Source organism: Bacillus rossius, chromosome 18 (assembly GCF_032445375.1).
Source record: "Bacillus rossius redtenbacheri isolate Brsri chromosome 18, Brsri_v3, whole genome shotgun sequence".
NCBI lineage: Eukaryota > Metazoa > Arthropoda > Insecta > Phasmatodea > Bacillidae > Bacillus > Bacillus rossius.
In genome coordinates, this window is record NC_086345.1 from 22,536,872 (window position 1) to 22,563,846 (window position 26,975).

At 39.4% G+C, this 26,975-nt stretch overlaps 1 protein-coding gene across 1 annotated transcript in view; it reads right to left on the reverse strand.

Moving 5' to 3' along the window:
- Window positions 1-810: 810 nt before the first annotated feature.
- Window positions 811-26,975, reverse strand: part of LOC134541062 (ATP-sensitive inward rectifier potassium channel 11-like) — a 34,619-nt gene continuing 8,454 nt past the window's right edge. Inside the window, exons 3-9 of the mRNA XM_063384205.1 lie at window positions 20,617-20,889; window positions 19,312-19,468; window positions 16,176-16,423; window positions 13,284-13,470; window positions 8,503-8,701; window positions 5,308-5,430; window positions 811-1,516 (exon numbers count right to left, since the gene is read on the reverse strand). Coding sequence (XP_063240275.1) covers window positions 5,315-5,430; window positions 8,503-8,701; window positions 13,284-13,470; window positions 16,176-16,423; window positions 19,312-19,468; window positions 20,617-20,889 — 1,180 coding nt within the window. The 3' untranslated portion in view covers window positions 811-1,516; window positions 5,308-5,314. The remainder of the gene's footprint in view (window positions 1,517-5,307; window positions 5,431-8,502; window positions 8,702-13,283; window positions 13,471-16,175; window positions 16,424-19,311; window positions 19,469-20,616; window positions 20,890-26,975) is intronic.

Sequence of the window (26,975 nt, forward strand, 5' to 3'; positions counted from 1 at the left end):
AAATGACAATGTACAGTTTCTATTATTTAGCCCATTGTTAGCTTTATCTAAGATGTGTGTGGCCTGTGAACTCACCATTGTTTATTCCCAGATTACTATTTTTTTCGAATGCATTCAAAATTTGCTAATTAACTGTGATGTTTCAGAAATGAGTTAAAGTGTAGACAATGATCCAGACTGTTTATCTACTAGCAGTTTTTTTTTTTAAATTTTTCACAATTTCATGTACTCTATTTTTAACATTTACATGTTTAATAAATAAGAGTAGAAACAAATAGTACAATGTGTATTAATTGGCAGATGTGACATGTCTATAATATTCAGAGGCAACTCATTAAATGCAGTGTTGTAGTGAAACCTGCAGTAAAAATGTTCCACATTAAGAATTGGTAATTTAATGTAATGGATTAACAAAAATTATGTACTAGTAACAGATATGAAATAAAAGTTTTACTTTATTAATATTCAAAGTATTTCTTGCTTTGAAATGACACATTGATATTTCACTTGGACTTAGAAAATTGTTTTCAATCCTTTGATACATGGATGACAATTTGCTAAAACAAAAGTAACATTCCATGAGTAAATAATTATTAAATATTTTGTTATCCCATGTAAGAACTTATGAAATTTTGTCTAGTTAAATAGAAATTGGTGATAAATATGTAGACCTAATAAGCAAAATATAGGGTTAAATATCGAAATATGCACATTAAAATATTGCTCTAAGTCCAACTCAAAAATTTTTCATTCCCAGGTTAGTAACGAAACTAAATGTTTGTTCAGGCAAGAAATAATAGCACATGACTCTTCTGTCCAAAACATATTTTAATGACCAATATGCATACATGGTATTTACAAACATGTACAGGTTTATATTATGTGTGACTATCCTATTGTACAATTAATACAGATATTTTCTTAACTTACTGTGTACAGAGAGGTTTGACAACTATAACATCCTGCTACACTAGTTTGATTGGTTTGGGTTTCAATTCATCAAATCAAAATTTAATCAAATGATCCAACCCAATTAATTGGGTTAACATGTCCATTATCAAATACTATGTCAAAACTGTTTGCCAACTTAATCTCATGTTCCACTTCCTTGGATCATTTGATTTGATGAATAGAAGTATCTCAAACTAGTGGAGCAGGATGTTAAAGTAGTAAAAATATTTAAATTAATTGGGTTAAGTTGTCCATTACCACACAGGCATTAACAAATAGGGTTTTTCATCTCCTGCAAATAGATGAGTTATCAATTACACCCAAAATAATACAGAAATGACTAAAAAAAATTGGTACCTGTCCATTGTTTTTAAACATTCCTTAAATGTCTATTGTTTATCAGTCAATGCAGGAAAATCACATTTAAAATCACTGTAATTTATTTACAAATGATTAAAAAAAAAAAAAAGTTCTTCTGCATGGTCTCCTTGCTCGCGCTTATTTTTTTCTGATTTGCCAACTCTGTGTATCACAGCTGCACGTGGTAACACCTGCCAACTGCAACCTGAAAACACAAGTCATCAATGTGAAGATGCAATAAAATCAACAGCATTGCTATGAATTTTAAAGAAGGATTGAACTTTTTTTTTTTTCTCACAATAGCCTCAATTATATGGTTTAAAAATTTAAGGACCAATATATTGCTTATTTACTGTATAACAAAGGAAAAGAGGATGAAATTAAAGACTCACAGAGGAAAAAAGGCATTTAAATCAATATAAATGCTTTATCAAACGATAAGCATCTGTGTCTTAGCAGCTGAAAGCAAATGCATCAATTAGCACCAAAATGTAACTAAAACCATTAAATCAATCATCAATTTGACAAAAATTAACTCGATGCAAAAATTTTTTTTATGTCATTAAGATGAATTAATTTATGGTAATTTATTTAGCATGAATTTTGTACAGAAATTTATGGACTAAATGGTTTGGAAAAAGTTATATTATGTTTGATCTTGCACGATGTGGACACATTTAAACACACAAATTTTATTTAAATTCTGTCCTACACATCCTTTATTATTTTAAGGTATAAGTGCATCATATGATGTTTGAGACTTTTAGTTTCATATTTGTTGGATAATGCAATCTTTTTTATAAATTAAAACAAAATAGGCCTAAACATAAATCCATAAAAATAATGTCTCCCAATAATGAAACAGAGGAAGAAATAGGCAGAAAATTCTATTGTAAGGAATCATTAAAGAGAAACTGTTAAATGAGATTCAAACTGCAAGTTAATTCTGCAACAAAAGAACCTGAATAACGCTAAGGAACGGCACACACTAACTCATTCACATAGCCATCAACCACCAACGAGTAAGCCTGTGCAAATATTGAAATTTTTAAATATGAATAGTTTATGATTTGTATATTTGATTTGACTTGACTTGGAATACAACACTTCAAATTATTGAATTGGTAAATAAAATTGGACACACCATACCTCTTGAGTTTGTCATTTCCCAACATTCACCATTAATGTTCTAGTCATTTGTGCAATAAAAATTCCCAGTTTAGATGTTTCAACAGAACCGCATAAATAAAAAACCATTAACAATACTCAGCATTTTAAAACACAAGTACCCTTTTTTATCGCATAATCGTTGCACTTGCATAATCGTCGCACCCACATTTTAGGCCGTCAAAATTGGGATAAAAAAACTTATCGCGTAAACGTCGTATGATGTTTTTTGTTCCGCTATTAGATGCCGAGCGCTTTGTGTAGGTATCTTTTCCGTATAAAACGATGTATTTTAAAGTAGAAATATAATGTTTATTTGGACATTACCACTTATTTAATTAACTGAAATACGAAGTTGTCCGACGTGTAAATTTTCTTATAGTCGTTTTTAAAAGTTATTTCCTTTATCTGATTGTCTGCGTCGCCGTGGTGTACTGTTTATAAACATGTAGCCAGCGCTAGTTGGCATTATTCGTGTTTGGTTATGTTGCTGTCTGTATAGAGCATAGACACGTAGTTGAATATCGATATCTCGCCGGTGCATGCAACGCGCACTCTCTGTCAGGTGCCGAGTTAACTACATTTGACAGCCTGCACTCTTTTGTGGCAAGCGTGTACTACGACAGTTATGTGTTAGTTCACGTCACAGATTCAAGTGGCTTGCTTTCGCGTCACAGATTTTGTTTTTCTATTTAAAGTTGAAAAAAGGTGTTTGTTGCATGAATTATTAATTTTAATTGTTTGGCGTGCTCTTTTAAACTTTACTTTTTAAATAAACGTACTTTCCATGAATGGGTTTAGTTTTCATGTATAACTTTACCTAACAAAAAAAAATTTTTCCGCATAATTGTTGCACCCCTACTTTTCAAACTTGATTTTACAATAAAATGTGCGACAATTATGCGAGAAAACACGGTATTCGAAGTTATTTCACAACTGAATCGTAAAACAGTGTAGAAAAAAAAAGTGTGTATAGTTAAAAAAAAAAAAAGGACTATTTGTAGCATTTCATACTTTAATTGATCTATTATTTGTTTTAGTTTTGTCATGCTTACTTGTGGAAATTAATAAACATCAACCACCATAATTATAAGTCAGCGAGAAAGTAACTCACCTATGGTGTTAATTTTTACCGCCCCAACCACCACAGGGTTACCTTAGCTCTTGTTTCTACAGAATGCACACAAAGTACTTCCAGAAACAACAGTGGCGGCTGCAGCAGGAAACCAGAGAGAGCATCTCAGAAGAACACGTGTTAGACTAGAAGAGATGGTCTTAAAATACCCTTTGTAAAATTTTTTTGGAAAGAAAAAAAAAAAAGTACTCTTCATTTACATGTAACATCCAACTTCGGTAACGAGCAAATTCATGTGTTCTCATGTTGCAAATACACTTATAATCCGGAACTGTGACACAATACTTAACGAGGAATCCTTTAAGTTAATGCTGAGCATGATCAGTATAATCAAACTGTTGTTTTCAACTACATACATTTATGAATGTGAATCTGATAGTTTTCACCTAGCATTTGTTGCCAGAGCAGCTAAGTCGACTATTTAAAGCATTAGATTTGCAGGTCAAAATTTTAAATTATATAATGAAATGGCTATGATAAAAGCAAAAAAATTACTTGAAAAAATAAATACTAAACCCCGGCTTTGGATCTGATTTTCGACAAGAAATTTTTTTAACATAGTGTCCATCTTGTTAAAAATCAACAGACAGTTAGTACTAAGAAGTTTTGTTTTTGTCTTGGTGAACTTTGGTTCATGCCATCTCCTGCAGATGTCAGCTCTGGTTCTTACAGTCCCACCAAATGCCATGAATACAATAACATTGTACGTATGTAATGTTTCAGCAGGGTGTCCACAGTTAGTACTTTCGTACTAGATATAGTACTTTTATAAGTTTTTTAGTGGTCTAGTACATTTACGTTCAGATCTAGTACTTTTTTCTTTAATATAATAATATTACAGTTACTCCAATATGTTTTATTATTAAGCGTAATTATTTTTAAAAACTATGGAATGTATGTGTGTGCGTGTGGTGATATTTAAGTTAGAGCATTGCAATGTCAAAATAACTTCCTAAATTGTTAAAACCATTACAAATTATAATTTAGTACTTTTTTTTTTAAAAAATCTAGTACTTTTTTCTCGTCTAAATTTGTACGAAATATTTTTTCCTTGCGGACACTGTGTTCCAGCAAAAAACCATGTGTTTGAAGTCCAGACATGAGAACTGATCAGAGCAGAAGTAAGGATACCATAACTGCAATTAGTTTCAGCACACGGTACATAACACTGAAGGGGCTCTCAGTTTACAATAAAATGCTTAGTAACACAAGATCTACAAGTATAAAGTGTGGTACTATAATTTTTAAACAAGGAGAAACAATGTGCATAGGTAAGTCTAGATATGTGTGTAGTTCCTCCAACATAGTGTCAAGGATGAAGTACCAACGAAAACATTATTTTAAAAAAATATACAAGATAATGAACTTACAGTGCTTCGTTTGTTATTTAAAAATATAGATATGAACAACATAGAATTGAGACTACTTAATGTAAATTATTTTGAAAACTTAAAAGCTTTTTAACAATTGACAATATATATATTTTTTTCTTTTTACAACTGCCACTCATTTTTGAAGAAAAAAATAAAAGTTGAATTATTGTCATAAATATTTTGAGCTACGTTGGAACACTGTCCATCGGGAAAATAACTAAAAAATGATCTGTATTCGATGATAAAGTTTTGAATGACTTGGTAACTTCATGGGCAAATTGTATCCCATAGTAATTTATGTCGAGTAGTTAAATGTCTTACGTGTACGTCAGCACGTGCTGCCTTTTTCGGCTGCGTGGTTGTGCTCACTGCCTTCCTCGTCTGAGCATAGCGTGAAGGTCACGGTCGGCGAACAGACGTTGCGAAACACTTTGCCGTAGTGATCTGCAGACACAAAACACAGTGGACACGATAAACATTAAAGTTTTATTTCAGGCTCTGCACGCTGTTATGACACAGTATTCAGCTGAACATGTGTGCACAAGAAGTAACTGCATTAAGTTCCCAGAGATAATTAAGATTTCAACACTCGGTTCAGGACAAAGTGTCTCAAGTTAAGAATCATTATTTTGGACGTATGTACGCCATTGTTAGTTTGCACAGTATGTCACATAGAAAACCTGATGAATGGACGATGAAAGATGAACACACAAAACACCCAGAAAACAAGCCAATATCAGCCAATGTAAAATGTAAAAACAGCACAGAGAATTAAATGGAAGTAATTATACATAACAATATCATAGCACAGACTAACACATTGTGGGCTGACGGCGAGACAGTTGCAACATAAACAGTAAATACAGACAAACCAAAACTTTCGACAACGCAGCAACAGACAGAAGAACCCAATGACGATGCTAAACATAACAATACGGAAAACACACAGACAAATGCGATCCCGACAGAGAAATTGAACACACATTCTGATAAAACGACGATAGCATAGACAAAACACAGCAGGGCTCCCAAAACAAAACAGACATGACGTTTTAGGAATTGATATCAGTTCCCGTCATCAGGCACAGACTGATATGTATTACTGTTCATGCTGAAACTTTTTTTTTGTTTTCAGCCCAGTGTGTGTGTGCATATCTGTGCTGTGACATTGTGTGGAACTAATTCCTTCCAAAGAATTCTCTGCGCTGTCTTTAGGCGAGTTTGGCTTGTTTTCTGTATTTTTGTCCCTGTGTATTCATCTTTCTCTGTTTTTAGGTTTTTTTCTGACATACAGTGCAAACCAGAAATAGCGTGTATCCAAAACAATAAGTTGAAATCAATCTTCCCCATTAACAAGAATGTACGATATGTATGGACCGAGATGTTAAGCCTTCGTATAATACTTTCCTTCATGCGTGCTGTTTTGTAACCTTTTTGAGTGAGTGCGTGCGGTGCACAATGAATTTTTACGAGCGTAAAGAATTTTTATCTCCAGCAACGTTGGTAGCACGAGTCAGGAACAATGGCTCTGTGAACAGGCATGCACCGAACAAAATCTCAATTCATCGAACTCTGCGAGTTCAGGACACCAGGTCGCGAGTGTGCGTGATCCTCCGACGAAGTGACGGTACCTAACCCTAGGAAACACATGCTCGCCTGTTTATTTACTCAAGCATTCTCATATGCATAATACACCTTAACCAAATAGCTTATAGGTATATATGTATGTAGTAATGAAATTGTACTGAATTTAGATAATAGACAAATTAATTAGTGTAATATTTTTTGATAACACCAGCTATGTTCTTTTTACTATAAATTACAGCATTACTCTATTCTCGTGCATAAAATCTCTGTGGAAAATTTTATGTTTTTTTTTATAGGGCTAAATACTCTTTGTAATTAAATGTGTGTTTTAAAACAAGCACAGTGGGACAAATAAATGAAAGTGGATTATTAAATAACATTTGGTTTTGGAACAAATGTTAAATGTGGAAGGCTGAAAAGGACTGTCATTTTAATGTGTTAATATATGTATTAATTTAAGTCCTACACCGAATTTTAAGAGATATCTACGGAGCAAGATTGAAGAATGTGAATTTGACACTTTTAAAAACATTAATAGGCGATTAGCTTTATGAAGAGTTGCTTCTTTTAAACAAATTCTAATGTCTACCACTACACGACTGTATCATCTTTCTCCAAGATTAACTACTATGAAAGACTACAGAAATTAATATTTTGAAGATATTGTATGGACTCTATATTTCTCCAAATGTATGATTAATATTGTGAAATAGGTTAGTTGTAGGTATCCAAAATTCTACATATTATCTTTTATTTCTGTTAAAGTTTGTGTAATTCATAATTTAAATTTAACTTTGATTAACTTCATATATTTCACAACTATTCCTGATAAACTTAGTATTTTCCCTCAAAGTCCTGACAATTTTGATTAATGAGTTTTAGTGCTATTTTAAATGAGCTGGTTTTGTTTACTAAGGCAAATTTCTGTTTGGCAAATTTAATTTTTTTTTAATTTTCATATTATTTAAGTATCAACCATTAACAAATTTTGGATACTATTAATTAATTAGTTGTAAATTGCTTAACCTTTAAGTATTTTTCTTAAAATATTTTCCTTTTTAATATTGTATTACTAATTGGAAGATTTCAATAAATACAACTAAATTAATTTGTCGCTCCTTTCAGTTAAGTAATTATATTGCCTGAACATTAATTTTAGATCAGTAATATTTTAGCTTACCGGGCATTTTTTCATTGAGACACTTACAGAAAAATACCTCATAGGTATTAAAGTGTAGTTAAAATTACAATGATAAATATACGTATAGCTGGTGAAAATAATTTCAATATATATTATATAATGGAACCAAGCAACACCAACGCATTAAACTGAGGAAATAAAAAAACGTTTTGTAAAGGGACGGTGGTTGTATTAAATCTAGCCGGAAAGTAGTTGGTTCAGTGCACTGCGGATTACAGCACAAGCTTGGTTATGTTTATATAAAAAAAAGTTTTAGGTTTGTCATGCACTTGATGTAAAATATATATTAAAAAGGGGGGGGGGGGGGGGGGGGGGGGTTGTCTGTAAAGTCTGTTTACGGACGAACATTTTACGTGATAACGTCATAAGAAAACGTTGTGAAAAATTTTAAACACTTTTTAATTTACAGTTCTTTTTGCAAATTTAATTAAAAATAATCTGTTTATAAATATAATCAACGAACAATTAGTTAAAAAAAAAAAAATCCCCTGCCTTAAACCTGTTTTGACATCATAGAAGATTTTTTCTCGCACGCTCAGCTCAGGCAGAACGGGACAAATTTTTTGTGCGTGCAGCCGGCGTACATTCGATTTACAAGACGTTATCACATAAAAAAAAAAAAAACAGTTGCTCGGTTTCTTGTGTATAAAAAGCTGTCCTACGCGACTGGATTGAGGATTGATTCGTTCCGGACGCGCGCGCCAAGTCGCGACGTTGGGCGATCGTACCCGCTGGACTGCTGCCGCTGCTGCGGATCCGGTCGAGCTCCGCGGCGCTGCAGAGCGGGGTGTCGACGGCGCAGGTGCGGTCGAAGAGGCTGTAGTCGACCTCGTAGCCCTGCAGCCCCTCGTTGTAGGCGGTCAGCGGCTGGAAGCGGTGGCCCCACAGGATCTCCCCCGGCAGGTACGACGACCGGGCCTGCGTCACCTGCACGAGGCCAGGGATGACACTGCACCTCGAATAACCACGTCTGAATAACGTAAATATTCCAGGTCCATTGGGGCCCATGGGAGCCTCACTAATCATGTAAAAAAAAAAATATCCACCTCCGGTGTGTATTACCAGATTTCAGCCCTTAAGGGAGCAGGTACGGAACCACAGGTGCGCTTGTGATAAACTGCACCTCGATGACCAGACATGCTTCGCACCACCCTCTCGTGCAGCCAGAAAAAACTAAAGGGGGTTTCAAAGTACAGTTTAATGTTTTGGACCTTGTAAATATTTGCGTGTAATTTAGTGTGTATAGTGTTTGAAACAAGGGCGCAATAACTAAATTTCCAAAGGGGGCAATATACCTTTTTTTATAAAGAATCTTCGATCCCCCCCCCCCCCCCCCCCCCTATTGAAGCTGGGGGTCCGGGGGGGTCCTCCCCCGAGGAAAATTTGTATTTCAAGGTGGAAAATGGTGCTATTTAAGCAGTTTTTATTTTCTAAAAATTGATTACACAGCACTTTCTTTGCCCATGTTTGCCCCCACTTCAAGGTTTCAGAGGGGGGGGGGGGGCAAAATACCCTTGTTCCTTCCCCCCCCCCCCCCCCCCCATCTTGTTGTTGCACCCCTGGTTTGAAACATTTGAATTTTGAACATCCCGCGCTACTTTCCGGCAGTGCTAAGTTTTTCAAGTCGGCTGCCTGCCAAAGGTGGGTAGCCCTGCAAGCTTCTGCCGACGAAGTAACAGTTGTTCAACCGTCATGGCGGTAAGTCGTGCTATCGTGCACGCTTGCTGCCAATCGAGTTGTTTGAGAGTGCATCAGCATTAATTGTGTCGTTTTTTTATCTGGATTTTACAGTCTCGTACGTCTCATGGACAAAACAACAGTACACTCCCGATTATCTGCGAAATTAAGTGGCAGGGCCACCGCAGATAGTGAAAATCGCGGATAATCAGCAAAAGAGCCGAAAATGGGAAACAAAAAAAAGGAAACATTAATTTCAACTTTAAAAATCCAAATATTTATGTACAGTAAAAATTTTTTTAAATGATTCTAAATTTTTAGTATTTTACTGAATAATTAACATACAATACATTTCAGTAATGTAAACATAAAAGTGCTCAACCATACGACTAGAAACAAAGCGCCACAGAGACAAAAATAGCAATGCATGCCAGCCTACTGCACGAGTTCCGAGAGGGCCTGTGGCATTTTACTGTATACTGCACACAATACACTCATCAGTATTTCAAATTTGCTCACTTGTAATAAAATACAGATTTACATTATGTGCTGTATTTTTTTCGTAGCATGCGCGGATAATCCGCACCGCGGATATTAGGGAGTTTACTGTATTCCTTTACCTCACCCCCCTCACCCCCATCTAGAGAGAGAAAATAATTTATAATATCAATAATATGCTATCTTACGTCCTCTCTTCAGAACCGCCTGCGGAGATAAAAAATTCCAATTACTTTAGGAGATATCGAATTTTTTAATCTTCATTTTTTGGCGATTTTTTTAAAAAAAAATTTAAAAATCCGAAAATACCTTTATTCTGTGCTCTTAAACTTCCTCTTTTCATTAAACCCGGCTGAGATAAGAAATTCCAAATACTTTTGGAGATATCGAATTTTTTAATTTTCATCCTGTGCACTCGTGCGGCGATAATGGTTGCTTGTTTACAAGTATCATTTTTTTTTTTTCGATGTTCCCGAACGGAGAAACCTAAGATGCACATAAAGTTCTGCCATTCCCGATTACACCCGAACAATTCACCTTCGGCCAACCTCGGGTTTATTTATTAATATTTCTCTGTTTATTTTAATGTAGCTATACTAACCTAACTAACCATCCAAACGGTTTTAAAGTTTTTTTTTTTTTAATGTAGCTAACCTATCCGACCACTTTTAATATTTCAATTCATTTTTCCTGCGCAAAAATAAATAAATCCCGAGGTTGGCCGAAGGTGAATATTCGGGTGTAATCGGGAATGGCAGAACTTTATGTGGATCTTAGGACTCTCACGCGAACGAATACATCATGTAAAAAGAAACTTACGTGAGTTTATTTTGTTCATCCTTTTTCCCGGTTTGTTAGGTCAGGTCAGCTACATTATAAATACTTTAAAACTAAACAACCAATAAAATTAATTTTATTATTTTTAATGTCTGTTCAGTTTCAAAGTATTTATAATGTAGCTGACCTGACCTAATCTACCTTTGTCCCATTTTGTTAGGTCAGGTCAGTTACATTATAAATACTTAAAACTATACAACATGTAAAATAAATTGATATTATTTTTAATTTCGGTTTATTTTGAAGTATTTATAATGTAACTAACCTTACCTAATGGAAAATTTCTGTTATTTAGACATTCACGCGCACACGGCAAAATATAAAATGGCGACGGTCAAATTATTACACACGTCTGGTATAGCAAAATAAGAACGGCCATATCTCCAAAAGTATTTGGAATTTTTTATCTCCGCAGGCGGTTCTGAAAAGAGGACGTAAGATAGCATATAATGAAAGTTATTTCATATTTGTACGATTTTTTTTGGCGCTAATCCGTACAATACATATTTACCCAGTTATTTTCTTTTCTTGTGAATACTATTATAAAAGGGCTATGCCTACAAAATTTATCAAAAGTAAAGCTTGCGGTGCCCATGCTCTACAATAAATAAAATTGAAAACTGTATCATTTCAAAACAATTCCTGTTTAAAAAATAATTTAAAGTAAAAATTATTATATTGAATATATTAATTTTAAATATATATTTACATTTTACTGTTTGAATGTATTTAATTTGTGTAATTTATGGTTTAATATTGCGAGACGTAATAAAATTTGAAAATGTAAAAAACAAAACAGTATCGGTGAGCATCAAACATGAGAAGGCAGGCTGATTGCCAGGCCACATGTTTAACCACTAAGCCACAACCTTGCAATGACAACACTTTAAAACATATTCATAAAAAAATATAAATTCAGGTTAACTAATAAATTCTGGAAAAAATTTAAAACATTGGTACAGACTAGAAATAATATCATATTTTATATTAAACTGTCATTTAACACAATGTTAATGATGTGTTTAACTAATACTAGCGCTATTAGTTCGCAGGCCACCACAAGATTTACTAGGCCGACTGCACACACCAGGGTAAATGTTAGGCTGTTACCAGACCTATCTATATTATAGTGGCATAGAAGTTAGATCTTTTGATTATTTTTTATTTTCTGTGTAGCCCACAGCTTGTTCCAATGGCCAGTGGTCAATTTTTTTTCCTTATTCGAATCTCGTTATCATATAGTTAGTTATCAATAAAACATCTGCATTCAAATTTTACACCCCTTGCCTTACCCAGGACGTGAACCCAGAACCCCTTTGCACTGTAAGCCAGTGTGCGTCCTACTATGCTATGGAGATCGGCTGTGTCATTTGTAAGTACTTGCAAAACTAGACATTTTTTTCCATGTTTGGATTCAGTCCTCATGTCTGTGCAACATAATTAACCTCTATAGGAAGATGTTCAAAAATCATTACATCACTTGATCAAATTTATCCCTTCATTCTGATGGAATAATCATGTATATATTATTCCTGGGGTAATACACTTTATATTTTAATTTAATACATCGAAAGATCCTGGCCATAAAGTAGTTCAATGTACAATGTAACCGAAGCCTCAGACTGTTTGATTGAAAACATTTCATACTTTTGGTGTGTTTTAGCATTAGCGTGAACTCTTGTATATAGAACTGTATTGTGAGTTGACTTTGAGGAACTTGTACCCTGCCAAGTGATAAGACACAGTTTGAATCACCCACACCCCAGATTTTTACAGTTGGCACAATGTTGGAACACTGCAAGGGTTGGCGTCCATAAACCGTGAGAGTGGCATCCCTGCAGTGAGAAACAAAAAAAAAAAAACAGTCTTCGTTTTCATCGGCATGATGGCGGTAAGTCGCATTGGTGTGGGCTGATGCTATCGTGTAATTTATGTTGCATCGTCGGTTAAAACCATCTCGACACAGTCCACATATGTTTGTCATCATTAACAATAATATTATTTAATTTTTTTTCTTCATATCCCACAAAATGAGACCATGATCAGGCAAAACTGCTGAAAGACTTCAATCCCTGGATAGTGTTATCCATACGAGGGCACCCTATCTTCCAACTACAAATACCAGGTGGGTATTTACCACAATGCCGAACGAACAATAATGCCGAATACCATAACGCCGAATGCCAAATTGACCGCAACACCGACAGCTAGAAAACTGCTGTGTACCACAATGCCGAAATACAGTAACGCCGAAAAATGTTGTTGCTGGGAAGGGGGGGGGCACAGGAGCAAAATGAAAAACAACCGAATGAATTTGTGTGCTAACCTTACCTAACCTAACCTAACCTAACCTTTGTGGCAGTCCTGCAATGACAGGTAATTCGGCGTTGTGGTACACAGCAGTTTTCTAGCTGTCGGCATTGTGGTCAATTTGGCATTTCGGCGTTATGGTACATTCGGCGTTGTGGTATTTCGGCGTTGTGGTGCGTCCCCTTACCTGGCCCGTTGACTCAATGGTGCCCTCCAGCACGACGACAATCTCGAACTCCGTGGTCGGGTCGACCAGATCTGCGGCCGTCAGCATGTACAGCGGGCTGCGGCGGTCAATGTGGTGCACCGCCAGGCTGGGCCAGATGAAGAAGAGGTTGTGGTCGCCGCCGTCGATGCCGACGGGCATCTCGGTCCTAAAAGGGCCCACCCCCGTGGGTGTCGGGATGGTTAGATCTCTCACCTATCCCCAGTACAATTTCTGAATAAGTCACAAGAGGGCCAGTGATTTGTTTTTTTTTTTTCCCAGGGGTACTTTATCCCATTCCCCCCCCCCACTCGTTTATTCCATCAATATTTCATTATCATCATCACCAGTTCATAGGGTCATGGCAGAATCATCAACACCGCAACCAGTTTTTCCTGGTTCTCTAAACCAGTAATTGGACACGAGATTTACATTTCATCTGGGAAAGTCAAATTACAGTGGAAATTTAAAAGTCTGTGGTCACCACAAAGGATTTTGTCAATACGTACCTCACAAAATATTCCGTGTTAAAAAGCCATACCATTTTGTAGCCTCAACGAAACCGCTAATTAGTGACGACAGAATATTGCGGTCACTTGTAATCCACACGTGATTAGGTGTTATGAGCACAAGCAATGCCGTGGCGTTGACAGTCGTGATGTCCATATGTTTGCCAGAAGATGATTTCGCAGTGATTTACTAGTGCCTGCCGGGGGATAGAGGTGAAAGTGGCATTACGAACACTCAAGTCCTGAACTCCGAGAGGTTTGAAAAAAATCCCCTTTAGCAGCCAGGAATCAAAACCAGGCTCCTTGGCCTACCAGCCTCTATACCAAGTGGGTGGACATAATCCACTTGGTGGTCATTTAAAATTAATTTTGTTGGTAATACTATATATATTTTTCGTAAAAAAGGAATCAAAACCATAGCATTTCAACCTCAAGATGCATTGCTTTAAAAAGAATTATTTCAGCCTATAGTTTCAAATCAACATCCACCTAACATCAAAATAACAAGTTTTCCAAATCTGGAGAATACCTCAATTTGTCACACTCTTTGGCTTGTAATTTACCACAAATATTAGGGTGGAAAAAATTGTGTTTTCTTTAATACTGACTTATATCTTGTCATGGTGAGCAGTAGCTCTAACTTGCTTCATAGCTATATTCACTATGTGGTAGCATTTGAGGTATTGTGAACATTAGGAGCGAGCTCATAAAACACAATTTTTGAGATGCAGCAGTTTAAATATTCACCTATCATCATCATCATCATCCTCATCATCCTCATTAGTGCACTCTAATACACAGCTGAATGTATAGGATACCTATATCTTTTTTTTTTTTTTTTTTTTTTTAAACAAGTTCATGCACATACACACTGTCTTATTCTCTCTCTTTCGGTATTTGTTGGGGTGGGGGACGAATCATCACACAAAAAGAGGAGAACGAAAACGAGCCCAGCAAACATAGTACACAGCTAGTGCTCTCATTATATCTCTATGGCCAAGTACCAATTCTCTGTCCTTTTCGCAACAGAAAACTTTTTACAACAATGTGTCAAAAAAACGTTGCATTGAAAGTTTACTCCCATCGCGCCCAAAGACGCTTCACTTCCAAACATCGATCCTTGTCGATAAGGAATAATCGGAGGGTGTTAAGTGACGGTGAGGGTTGCTCGGGAGGACAGATCGGTGTCTTGGCAGGGGGACTGAGACGTGAAGGAGTGAAGGGGAGTTCTCTCGCCTGCAGGACTTCCAAACATCGATCCTTGTCGATAAGGAATAATCGGAGGGTGTTAAGTGACGGAGAGTGTTGCTCGGGAGGACAGATCGGTGTCTTGGCAGGGGGACAGACGTGGAGGAGTGAAGGGGAGTTCTCTCGCCTGTAGTACTTCCAAACATCGATCCTTGTCGATAAGGAATAATCGGAGGGTGTTAAGTGACGGTGAGGGTTGCTCGGGAGGACAGATCGGTGTCTTGGCAGAGGGACTGAGACGTGGAGGAGTGAAGGGGAGTTCTCTCGCCTGTAGTACTTCCAAACATCGATCCTTGTCGATAAGGAATAATCGGAGGGTGTTTAGTGACGGTGAGGGTTGCTCGGGAGGACAGATCGGTGTCTTGGCAGGGGGACTGAGACGTGGAGGAGTGAAGGGGAGTTCTCTCGCCTGTAGTACTTCCAAACATCGATCCTTGTCGATAAGGAATAATCGGAGGGTGTTAAGTGACGGCGAGGGTTGCTCGGGAGGACAGATCGGTGTCTTGGCAGGGGGACTGAGACGTGGAGGAGTGAAGGGGAGTTCTCTCGCCTGCAGGACTTCCAAACATCGATCCTTGTCGATAAGGAATAATCGGAGGGTGTTAAGTGACGGAGAGTGTTGCTCGGGAGGACAGATCGGTGTCTTGGCAGGGGGACAGACGTGGAGGAGTGAAGGGGAGTTCTCTCGCCTGCAGGACTTCCAAACATCGATCCTTGTCGATAAGGAATAATCGGAGGGTGTTAAGTGACGGATAGTGTTTCTCGGGAGGACAGATCGGTGTCTTGGCAGGGGGACTGAGACGTGGAGGAGTGAAGGGGAGTTCTCTCACCTGCAGGACTTCCAAACATCGATCCTTGTCGATAAGGAATAATCGGAGGGAGTTACATGTCAGTGAGGGTTGCTCGGGAGAACTAGACCGGTGTCCGGGTAAGGGGACCAAGACGTGGAGGAGTAAAGGGAAATTCTCTCGGCTGTAGTACTTCCAAACATCGATCCTTGTCGATAAGGAATAATCGGAGGGAGTTACATGACGGGTCAGGGTTGCTCGGGAGAACCAGACCGGTGTCTGGGTAAAGGGGACCAAGACGTGGGGGAGTGGAAGGGAGTTTCTCTCGCCTGTAGTGGGGCAGCAGCTCGCCCTCGCCGGTGACCTTGGAGCTGATGAAGAGCGCGCGCACCTTGGCGCCGACGATGCGCGACTTGCGCATGTCGCCGACGCGGAACGCGAAGCACAGCCCGCCGTCCCGCAGGCAGACGACGGCGTGCTTGCTGAACAGCAAGGTCTGGGCGCGCTGCTTGGGGCGCGACAGCTTGGCGAACACCACGCCCATCATGCTGGCTTCCACCAGCAGGCCCGTGATCGCCTGCCCGGCAAGTGCCACGAGTGGATTAAGACCCCCACGGCCCACCAGGGCACACACACGGTGCACAGAGCTTCAGGGAAAAACAACGCGATTTCAAAACTACTCAACACACCCGAGCGGGGTCTGCCTACGAAACGCATTTAAGAGTTCGTCTAGGGCCAAAAAGTACTTTTGATTTCGGATTAAGTTTTTAAAACTATATTTTTGGACGTGTAAAAATGGCTGAAACGCATGTTTTCAGAGTAATTTTTAGGCGTAAAACAACCACTACACATTCTTGAAAGCACTTAAGGGACTTGCATTTTCATCTTCATCATTTCTCCGCCATATAACGTTACGGTCACCGCTCAAATTACACAGTTATCCTGTGCACGACGAGAAGATTACGCGTCAGTTCAGAGCCTTGCGCTTAGAGGCTATACCGCACTGGAAATACCAGCGATTATCATCCCACCTCACTAACACACATACACCCCTGACGAGGCGGGCCCCTTAAGAGGTCATCCAGATACAGACAATAACCCATTTGAGGCCTATGGTCCCTCTCCTATTACCTTTTCCATTACAAACATATCGGGGATGGCTGGTGGCCCCGCACGGCCACTGACGTCACGTGTTGTCCATTCACGTAAGGCATGCCACGGGTGCCTGGTCGGAATACAAGGGTCCTCGCTACCCACCCCCTCCGCTCCCCGTCTCGCCTCGGACTATAGTCACTGACACTAAGTGGCCTAGGAATTCTGCGGGTTTTTTCCGAGACCGCCGCGCGGATTGGCGCGAATAGACGCCGCCTTCCTGGACCTTTCGTGCGTTGGGTCGGCCCGGGATGACGCGACTCGTCACAGCCGCTCTCGTACCTTCGAGAAGGACGCCATGGGGGATATAAGCAGTGACGCTGGCCTCCACGGGAGATGGGGAGTTCCGCGAGTGAAGGGAAGTGCGACATCGGCGAAGAGGGTGAGAGACCCCCCTCGAGAGTGGCGCGACGCGGAGCGACGGGACCTTGAAAGAGTGCGACTGAGTGGCGCGAGACTGAGTGGACAGGCGCGAGGTGAGGGGCGAACCACTGTCGAGCCTAGCTCCAGTGAGGAGTTCGAACTGCGGAACTTGACAGACATTTAGTGTCTAACGAATAAACATTTTTAAGTGTGAAAGACCAGCGATCAGACTTTTTTAATGTACAATTGTTTATTAGATTTTGTAAATATTTGCGATTATTAAAATTGTAATAAAACTTAATTGGGTATGTCCCTTACGAACCCAGTTCTCCCAACATTATACTCGTAAAAATATGATATGATATTGATTGTTTAGGGCAGGGGTTCCCAAACTATATAATGTTCACGGCGCACTTACAGGTTTAGTATTTTGTCGCGACGCCCTACCCATTTGTAATAAGTGTAAATTACAAAATATATAATAAAGAAAATTTTTTATGACACTAGGCACAGAAATCAAAACATCTACAATCTGAGGCTCACATAAGAATGTGTGTATACTTATTGGAATTGACACACAAGAATATATTATTATTAGAGAAAAATACTAAAAAATTCAGTGTCAAGTTAGTGAATGTGACGCGTGATCTCATTTGCGAACACAACCCGGGTGTGAGCACCTGGGAACGCAGCGATTAGTGCGTGTAGCGCGCGCGATTTGAATTGTCCATCGTGAAGACAAGTTAAGTTTCCGATGAAGAGAAAACAGGACAATGTGCTGACAGAATCATAAAGCCAGACTCTGAAATGAATTATAATTTATTAATCCCAATTATTTACAGCAGATAAAAATTTCCATTCGAGAATGTCGCTATCTAGGATTATAGCCGGGATAAACACAATCTCACATCAGGTGGATTTATTAATCATATATCTCTTTAACCTGACTACATATGCTTGAGAAGTAGTTAATTTTCCACAAAAAAAAAAAGGCAATTCAAACAATTAATGAATTAATATCAAAAGGAAACTGCGGTGGTTCTAAATTATTTAAATGTATTGTTTTGTTTAGCTAATAATTTTAAATATTTTATCATTTTATCACCTTTCTTTCTGAAAGGAAGTTGATTTTTAACACGCTTTTATTAGCTTCATACGCATGTATGTTAGTATGTAACGGAAACTTTGAACATGATTTTGACCCCCTTCAAAACGTCGGATTAAATCGAAATTTGGCATAATTATCAAGGACGGATGACAATTCAATATTTTAAACAGTTAGACCCGTTATCGTTACTAGAATAATCAGGATTAGCGATTTTTTGTTTTTCTAAACTGGTACCTAGTTTCTTTGCGCCAAGACAAAGAAGGGAAACTACCAGGCGCGTCGACCACCTATTTCTCGGATAAGTTACCGACTTTAAATAAGTTGAAATTTTCGGAGAGGGAACCTGAGAACCGGCTATCTCATCCAAGGGAGGCAGCAGGCGCCCAAATTGCTCATTTCTCGGATAAGTTACTGACTTAGAATAAACATCAATGACTTCCCAATTTTATTGAAAATCATTGATTTTCATAGTAGGATATTGAAAATATAGTGTGTTATAGTTCTTCAACACACTATTTCGAATATATATTTTAAAAGCAGCCAATATCTAGTCAAACTCACTTTAATAGTAAATTGACGTATTAAAAAAATCCAACCAAAAAATGAAAAATAAATAATAGTTTAAAAAAAAAAAAACAACTAAAAACACGCTTTTATAGAAAATCCAAATAAAAAATAAATAATTTTTAATATTTTTGAATTAGTTTGACATTTTTTAATAAATATAAATTAAGAATAGTGTAAATAAGAAAAAAATGTATTTTATTGTAAAAAAATCATTTTATTTCATTTTTACAATATCAAAATCAACAACAACATCAAATGCATGATAAACACCATACCTGCAGCACCATCACGAATATGGCCTCGGGGCACTCCTCGGTGGTGCTGCGGCTGCCGTAGCCGATGCTGTGCTGCGTCTCCACAGAGAACAGGAAAGCGGAGGTAAAGCTACGCACGTTGACCACGCACGGGGTCCAGCCCTCTTCCTCGCCGGCCCTGTCGACAGTCCTGTTACTCATCCGTCCGTCAGCGCTAACCGTCCAGCCAAGCTACTTGCAGCTTGACCTCATCCGCCCGTCACTCTTCCATCCGTCAGCGCTAACCATCCAGCCAAGCGACTTCCAGCATGACTTCACCCATCCGTCACTCTTCCGTCCGTCAACCAAGCGACTTGCAGCTTGACTTCATCCGCCCGTCACTCTTCCATCCGTCAGCGCTGACCATCCAGCCAAGCGACTTGCAGCATGACTTCACCCATCTGTCACTCTTCCGTCCATCAACAAAGCGACATGCAGCTTGACTTCATACGTCCGTCAACTCCACGCATCCAACCAAAGCGACTTTGGACCAGTTTTTCGACAATGAATTTAAATTAAATTACTACTCATCTTGTTAAATGTTGAATCAGGAAAAAATATATTGCACGACAAGCTTGCAACAAGCATGCAACTACAAACTTGATTAAAGTTTGTCATGGGAAGTGTGCTAGCTTGAATCAAGCTCGATTTAAGGAAACTATTTACACATGGCAAGTTTGCAATAAGCCTGCCACTACAAACTTGAATCAAGCTTGATTCAAGGAAACTATTTACACATGCCAAGATTGAATAAAGCTTGCCATGACAAGTGTGCTAGCTCGAATCAAGGAAAACTATGTACACACGAAATGCTTGCAACAAGTCTGCCATTAAACCTTGAAATCAAGTTAGCCACGATCAAAAAAGAAATCAAGCATGTCACGACAAGGATGTCAGCTTGAATCAGCCCTGATTCAAGGCAACTATTTACACACGAAAAGCTTGCAACAAGCCTGTCACTACAAGCTTGAATAATGAGACTAGCCATGGCAAGTGTGCTAGCTCGAATTCAAGAAGGTAACTAATTTACACATGGAAAAGCTCGCAGCCAAGCTTGCCATGGAAAGCCTGCGAAAATGGTCCGTGGTTCGAAGAAGGCTTGAAACAAGCTTGCCATGGCAAGTGTACCAGCTTGAATCAAGTAAACTGTTTACACATGGCAAGCTCGCAACAAGCCTGCCACTACAGGGTTGGAATGAAGCTCGCCATAATAGGTGTGCTAGCTTGAATGCAAGCCCGAAGACAGTGGTCCAAAGAAGGCCCGTAGTGCCGAGCCACGACGCTCACCCCTCGAGGTCGCCGTGGGCCAAGGCGACGACGAGCCAGACGGCGGCGAAGGCCAGCCAGCTGAGCACGAAGCTGAGCGCGAAGGCCAGCAGCGTCCAGCGCCAGCGCGCGTCCACCAGCGTGGTGAAGACGTCCTTCAGGAAGCGCCGGCCGCGGTGGCGCACGTGGCTCTGCACAACGTTGCAGTCGCCGCTCTTCAGCACGGCGCGGCGCCTGCTCCTCCTGCCCCGGCTGCTCCTGGGGGCCCGCGGCGTCTCCGGGTGATCGCGGCTCCTGCCGGCAACATCGGGCACGCTCCCACTGACGTTCCCCCGACCAACCACTCTCTGGCCATCACGTGTCTCACCACGCTGCAGGCTGTTCCATCCCACTGACATCACCCTTCCCCAAGACCGGCCGCTCTCTGGCCATCACGTGTCTCGCCACCCTGCGGGCTGTTCCATCAACCTGATATCCCCCCCCCCCCGACCGGTCGCTCTCTGGCCATCACATGTCTCGCCACGCTGCTGGCTGTTCCATCCCACTGACAATCCCCCCCAGGCCGGCCACTCTCTGGCCATCACGTGTCTCGCCACGCTGCTGGCTGTTCCATCCGACTGACATCCCCTCCTACCAACCAATCTCTGGACATCACGTGTCTCGCCATGCTACTGGCTGTTCCATCCGACTGACATCCCCCCCGACCGGCCATTCTCTGACCATCACAATGTGCCGCCAACTAGTAGTTTCGGCACAATTTCAAATATGTATTTTTTTCCAACTTAAATAATGTTTCCAATCATTCATCTGCTATATGAACTTAAACTTGTTCCTTCTCCTGTACATTCCCATCCAACCTTGGTCAGACTAATTTTCCCAGCAGTTACTATTCAATGAGCCAGCAGGACGATCCCATTAATCCCGCCTTGGCGCACGGACGTCTCCTGTAATTCGTCCCCGATTCGTGACGAGAACTGCTAAGGCCTGCGAACTCTCAAGACCGGGCAGTTCCTAGACCTCACCTGATGCCAGCACTCCTTGGCACGATCGCGATGCAGTCACGTCTATAGGTCTTTTAGACCGCCGTTTCCACTGGCCACCGCCCCGGGTCTTTGACCGGCCGGTAACTTCGGCCAGGCGCCACCTCTCCCCAAGGCCACGGCGGTAGTACATGAAGTACATACTCATGCCACCTAGCGGTAGTTTTGCGAATCTCTTCCCCAGAGAGTTTAACGCGTCTCCCACAGTAACCAGTTCACGTAGTTATTTCTTAGGCCACCAGAGCGCTGGCTTAGTTCATCCCTTAAGCCTCAATGCTTCTACCAGCTGACCCGCGCGAGTCGATCTCTACTCAGTTCAGCCACACCTCGGTAGGTCGCGCTGACATCGGGGCAGTACCAACAACTTCGAGGTATCGAAGTCTTGCCTTTCCTCGACAAGCACCTCGGTAATGTTCGGAACCTTTCGGTTTTAGAGCCGAAGCCTCCCCACCTTTCTTCCATTAACATCTAATTTAATTAAAGAGTCTCGGCCGTCTCTAACTTACTGCACTGCGCGCCGCGGTTCAGGGCTGAAGGCATAGAACGAACGTCATCGGGACGCCTCGCCATTTCTCTTAAGATGTGATCAGATTAGTTAGCCAAGGGATGCTTCCCAACATAGTAGTGTTAAGGCGTTAGTCAGTCCACGTAAATATAGCTAAAGTAGTAATGTAGAAGTCATCGTAGATTATTAATTTTCTTTGAGAATCATGGATCAACGGCGTCGCGCTCGCCTGGTCAATCATCGGGCAGACCCTGGAAGACTATACACCCTGTTTGGTGAAATTTTAGCACCACCCTTCCCCTCCACCTGTCATCGTAACTAGTAAGCATTTTCTGCCTATTTCACCTACTGTCTGTGATTCAGTCCTAAACATCTTGTGCTTGGATCTGTTCACAGACAGGGATCAAGTGCCCCAGTATTCAAGTACCCTAGTACTCGTGCCAGAGTACCAATGCCAGGCACCGAACACCGGACCCGGGTACATTGCCAAGGACCAGATCCGTCTACATGGGGCGAATCTCGTCTCTTCAGCTGCCCCCATTCAACTAACAATCTCCGCAATGCCAGCATTGAAATTTTTTATAACCTTTTTTCGGGCTAGCATCCAGCCACGACATCTTTTCGACTTGAATCAAGAACCTCACTGCGATTGTTTTAAGGGGCCCGCCTCGTCAGGGGTGTATGTGTGTCAGTGAGGCGGGATGATAAGCGCGACGCTCGCTGGTATTTCTAGCGCGGTGTCTCCTCTGGACTGGCGCGCAGTCTTCTCGTCGTCACAGGATAACTGTGAAATGTGAGCGGTGACCGTAACATTATATGGCTGAGAAATGAAGATAAAGGTGTAATGCAAGTCCCTTAAGTGCTTTAAAGAATCTGTACCAGTTGTTTTACGCCTAAAAATCACTCTGAAAACATGCGTTTAAGCCATTTTAACTCTTCTAGAAATACAGTTTAAAAACTTAATCCAATACCAAAAGTACTTTTCGGCCCTCAGCGAACCCTTAAATGCTTTTCGTAAGCAGACCCCACTCGGATATCATGAGTAGTTTTGAAATCGCGTTGTTTTTCCTGGAGATCTGCACACCGTGTGTGTGTCCGGGTAGGCGGGCCCCTTAAAATGTTTGTCACGAATTTTCTTTAATTTGTAAGAATTCTATAATAAGGGCCGGCCCATTCTTGTATTAATGTAATATCAATCCCATGTTGTTTATGCTTTCTGTTAATTAAATCACATGTTGTAACTCTATATTATGGCATATAACCAAAAGTAAAATAAAAAAACAGAGAAACCAACGCTTGGACGAAATCACTGTTTTACATTCTGGAACCAAAAGGCCCACTTGTTCCTTTCAGTCATCAGGTGACCAACTGACACTTCCCCCCCGTTTTTTTTTCCTGATCCAACTAAAAACTAAGTGTGTTGGGGAGGGTTCAGGGTTAGGGAAGGAGACTTAAGTGAGTCTCAAGCCGAAGCCCATACGCTCTACTCATGCAGGGTGTTAGCCATGCAACAGGGGTTGACGTAAGTTTTTGGACATACGTCATTGCTAAGCACATGTATGTCTGTAGAAGAAAACTAAAAAATACCCAAAAGACAAAAACACAAATTAAAAAAAAAATTGCTGTTCTCAACAGGATATAAACACCACATAATATTCCATAACCGGAATATGGTCAAAAAAATAAAATAAAAATGGACTAAGAGAAAATGATGACAGCACAAAAATATTGAACCCAAAAAAATTCAGCACAACAGTTGAAACGAAACAGAAACACGACAAAACGAAAAGATTAAACAAACACAATATTTTTCCAAAACAGAAGAGAACGAAAAAACCCCCACAAATGATGACAGCACAAAAATATTGAACCCCCCCCCCCCCCAAAAAAAAGGGGGTAGCTAATTCATTCTTTTATTTGATAAGTCTATACCTGTAGGAAGGTACCAATGTACCAGCTCTATCGGTACCAACGGCCAAAGCGGGTGAAAAAAAAATGTTTTAGTGATATTCTCCATGAAAACCACACATAGAAGGCATTCAGAGGCCCTGGTGTAACCTGTACGAAGGTTCTCTCTAAAATTAATTTTTATTGATAGTACACACATGTATCAAGTTCACCATATTACTGCTCTAACGTTATGTCTGTCTGCTCATTCTCTTGTAAAAATATTAAAACTTGGTTAGAAATTGCAGTAAATGTGTGGAATGACTTAGGCTGTTTTTGTCCCAAGCTCTCTGTCCCGGGCGGCCGGATTTAGCTAACTTCTGCTCAGTCAATTTTACGCAGTTTTTCCATCATAAATTTCACAGCTGGCAAGGAGACAATTTTATAAGAAAATAATAAAAAATAGGTAAACTAAATAATAGGACATTCTAGCACCTATGCATTTGGTTAAGGTAATATTATAAAAACTAAAGACAATGTCACTGTGGCCGGTCGACAGCTTTATTAAATGTGATGGTTCCACCGCTTTGTAAATTTAACTTCATAAACTCCTGTGTTTAATGTCAGAATTGATGTTATCGCCAACTCATGGCAATCTTTTTTTAACTAATTTAATGTACTTGCTGAAAACTGCCGCAAGAAAAAAAAAAGGGGGTTGTCTGTAAAGTCGGTTTACGGACGATAATTTTACGTGATAACGTCATAAGAAAACATTGATGAAAAATTGCATACTTTTTAAATTTCAAATATATTATTTACAGTTTTTGCAAATTTAACTTAAATAATTTGTTTAAATATAATCACGAACATTTAGTTAAAAAGCCCGCCTTAACATGTTTGATATTACAGAAGATTTTCTCGCACGGTGGTTGGCCGGTTCTTGCACGCTCGGCTCAGGCGGAACGTGACAATGAGTCATGCTTTTTTCGTGCGTGCAGCCGGCGTTCATCAATTTATAAGACGTTATCACGTCAAAAAATAATAAGAATAATAATCAATAATATAATAAACCGGGGATCAAACCAAAACATTTGGGTGTTGTAACTTACATAATTACCTCTCCCAGTGGGTTACCTCTAAAGAACTTTATTCCTGTGGTGTAGTTTCTCTTAAAACAGCATAACAAGACCGTTACCACGGTAACTCCGCAGACAATGCTTGTAGGAGTTAAGCTAAATTTATCTGTCACTCAAGTCCGCTCTGATTCTGGGCTTTCTGCACACTGATATGTTCCCTTCACACAGGTCAGCACATGCTTCCAGGCCTCGTTTGTTATCAACGGTAAGTTAGAATTGATTACACCCAGAGTGGAGGGTTACAAACTGGTAGCAGAGCGTGATTTTTTTTTAATAAGGCTAACTTTTATCTTATTTGTGCACCGTCATCCTAAAGATAAAAAATTTTTATTAATTAAAATTTTTATGTAAAATCTTATGTTAAAATAAGTTCAATTTATTGTTAATTTTAATTCTGTTGTAACTCCCATTGTGAGCTACATGCCAGTTAGGTTTATTTACCACGATAACCATTATTTTTATACTACTTCAAGTAAAATTAACTTATCATCATTAGTTAATTTTGACTTTTATTTATTTACACTAGTTTTTTTTGGGGGCTTGATTCTCTTTTTTGTTTATTTTCTCGCCCAAGGACTGAGGCGTCTCCATTTCGGGCAGGGTGACCAATTTATATTTCTCATTCGGGCCCGTGCATGCAACGTTAAGTTGTTGCCACGCGCGATAGTTGGTATCCCTGATGCTCCTCAGCTGTCTTACCCCCTTCCCATACCACCCCCTCCCCAAACATATGTCATCGACTTGTACTCAGGTCGACCTTTGCAGTGCTAGTGTCTTTTTGACGTGACAACGTCTAATAAATCGACGAACGCCGGGCTGCACGCACGAAAAAGGAAGACTCATTGTCCCGTTACGCACATTGTCCCGTTTCGCTCATTGCACGCTTGCGCCGCATCTATCTCTCTTCCACTCGATTTGACTTTTTCGAGGCACATTAATCTTAAAACACTCCTATTCGTTTCCTACTTTTCCTATCATCGTCCTATCCTTAAAAGAATAACACAGATTGGAAGAAGTTAAATAACAAACATGTATAAAAGTTATAGTTAAAATAATCTGTTCGTTAAAGTAATAAACATATTTGAATTAATGAGTGAAAGTAAATGTATCAATTAAATTGTAGATTTCATTTCACTCCTTCTTTGTATCCATAGAAAATAGTGATAATTCAATAAAAATAATTAAATTTATTCATAAAAGTATGCAATCATTTCATCAAAGTTTTGTTATTACGTTGTCACATTAAACTATCGTCCGTAAACCGACTTTACAGACAACCATTTTTTTTTTAAATATTGTATGCAATTTTGTCTCGGACAAAAGGTTTAGATAACATTTATCCGGTTTACAAACAATGTAAACGGATTCAATAGTGTGCATACTAAGGGATATATATATATATATATATATATATATATATATATATATATATATATATATATAAATTTTGTCTTTCAACCCCCGTTATTTTTAACACCTGGCAGTAATGGTTGGTCATATAAAAATATTTTTCGGACGAAGTTGTAGATAATATTTTTAGGTTTTAAACTGAAAAGAAATTGATTCAATTTGTTTACAAAGTGGAGATTTTATGAATTTGTTGTTATTTTAAAGCCCTTATTTTTTAAACCCCTTGCCGCAATGGTTCGTCTCATCAAAAATTGTTTCAAACAAAAGTTTTAGATAAAAATTATCAGATTTACAAACACTTCGAAAGCATTCAATGGTGTGCCTACGAACAGAGTAATGATTTTTGTCCTTCAACTTGTGGTACACACCCGCTGAAACTGGTAGATAACACAAACTCAACAC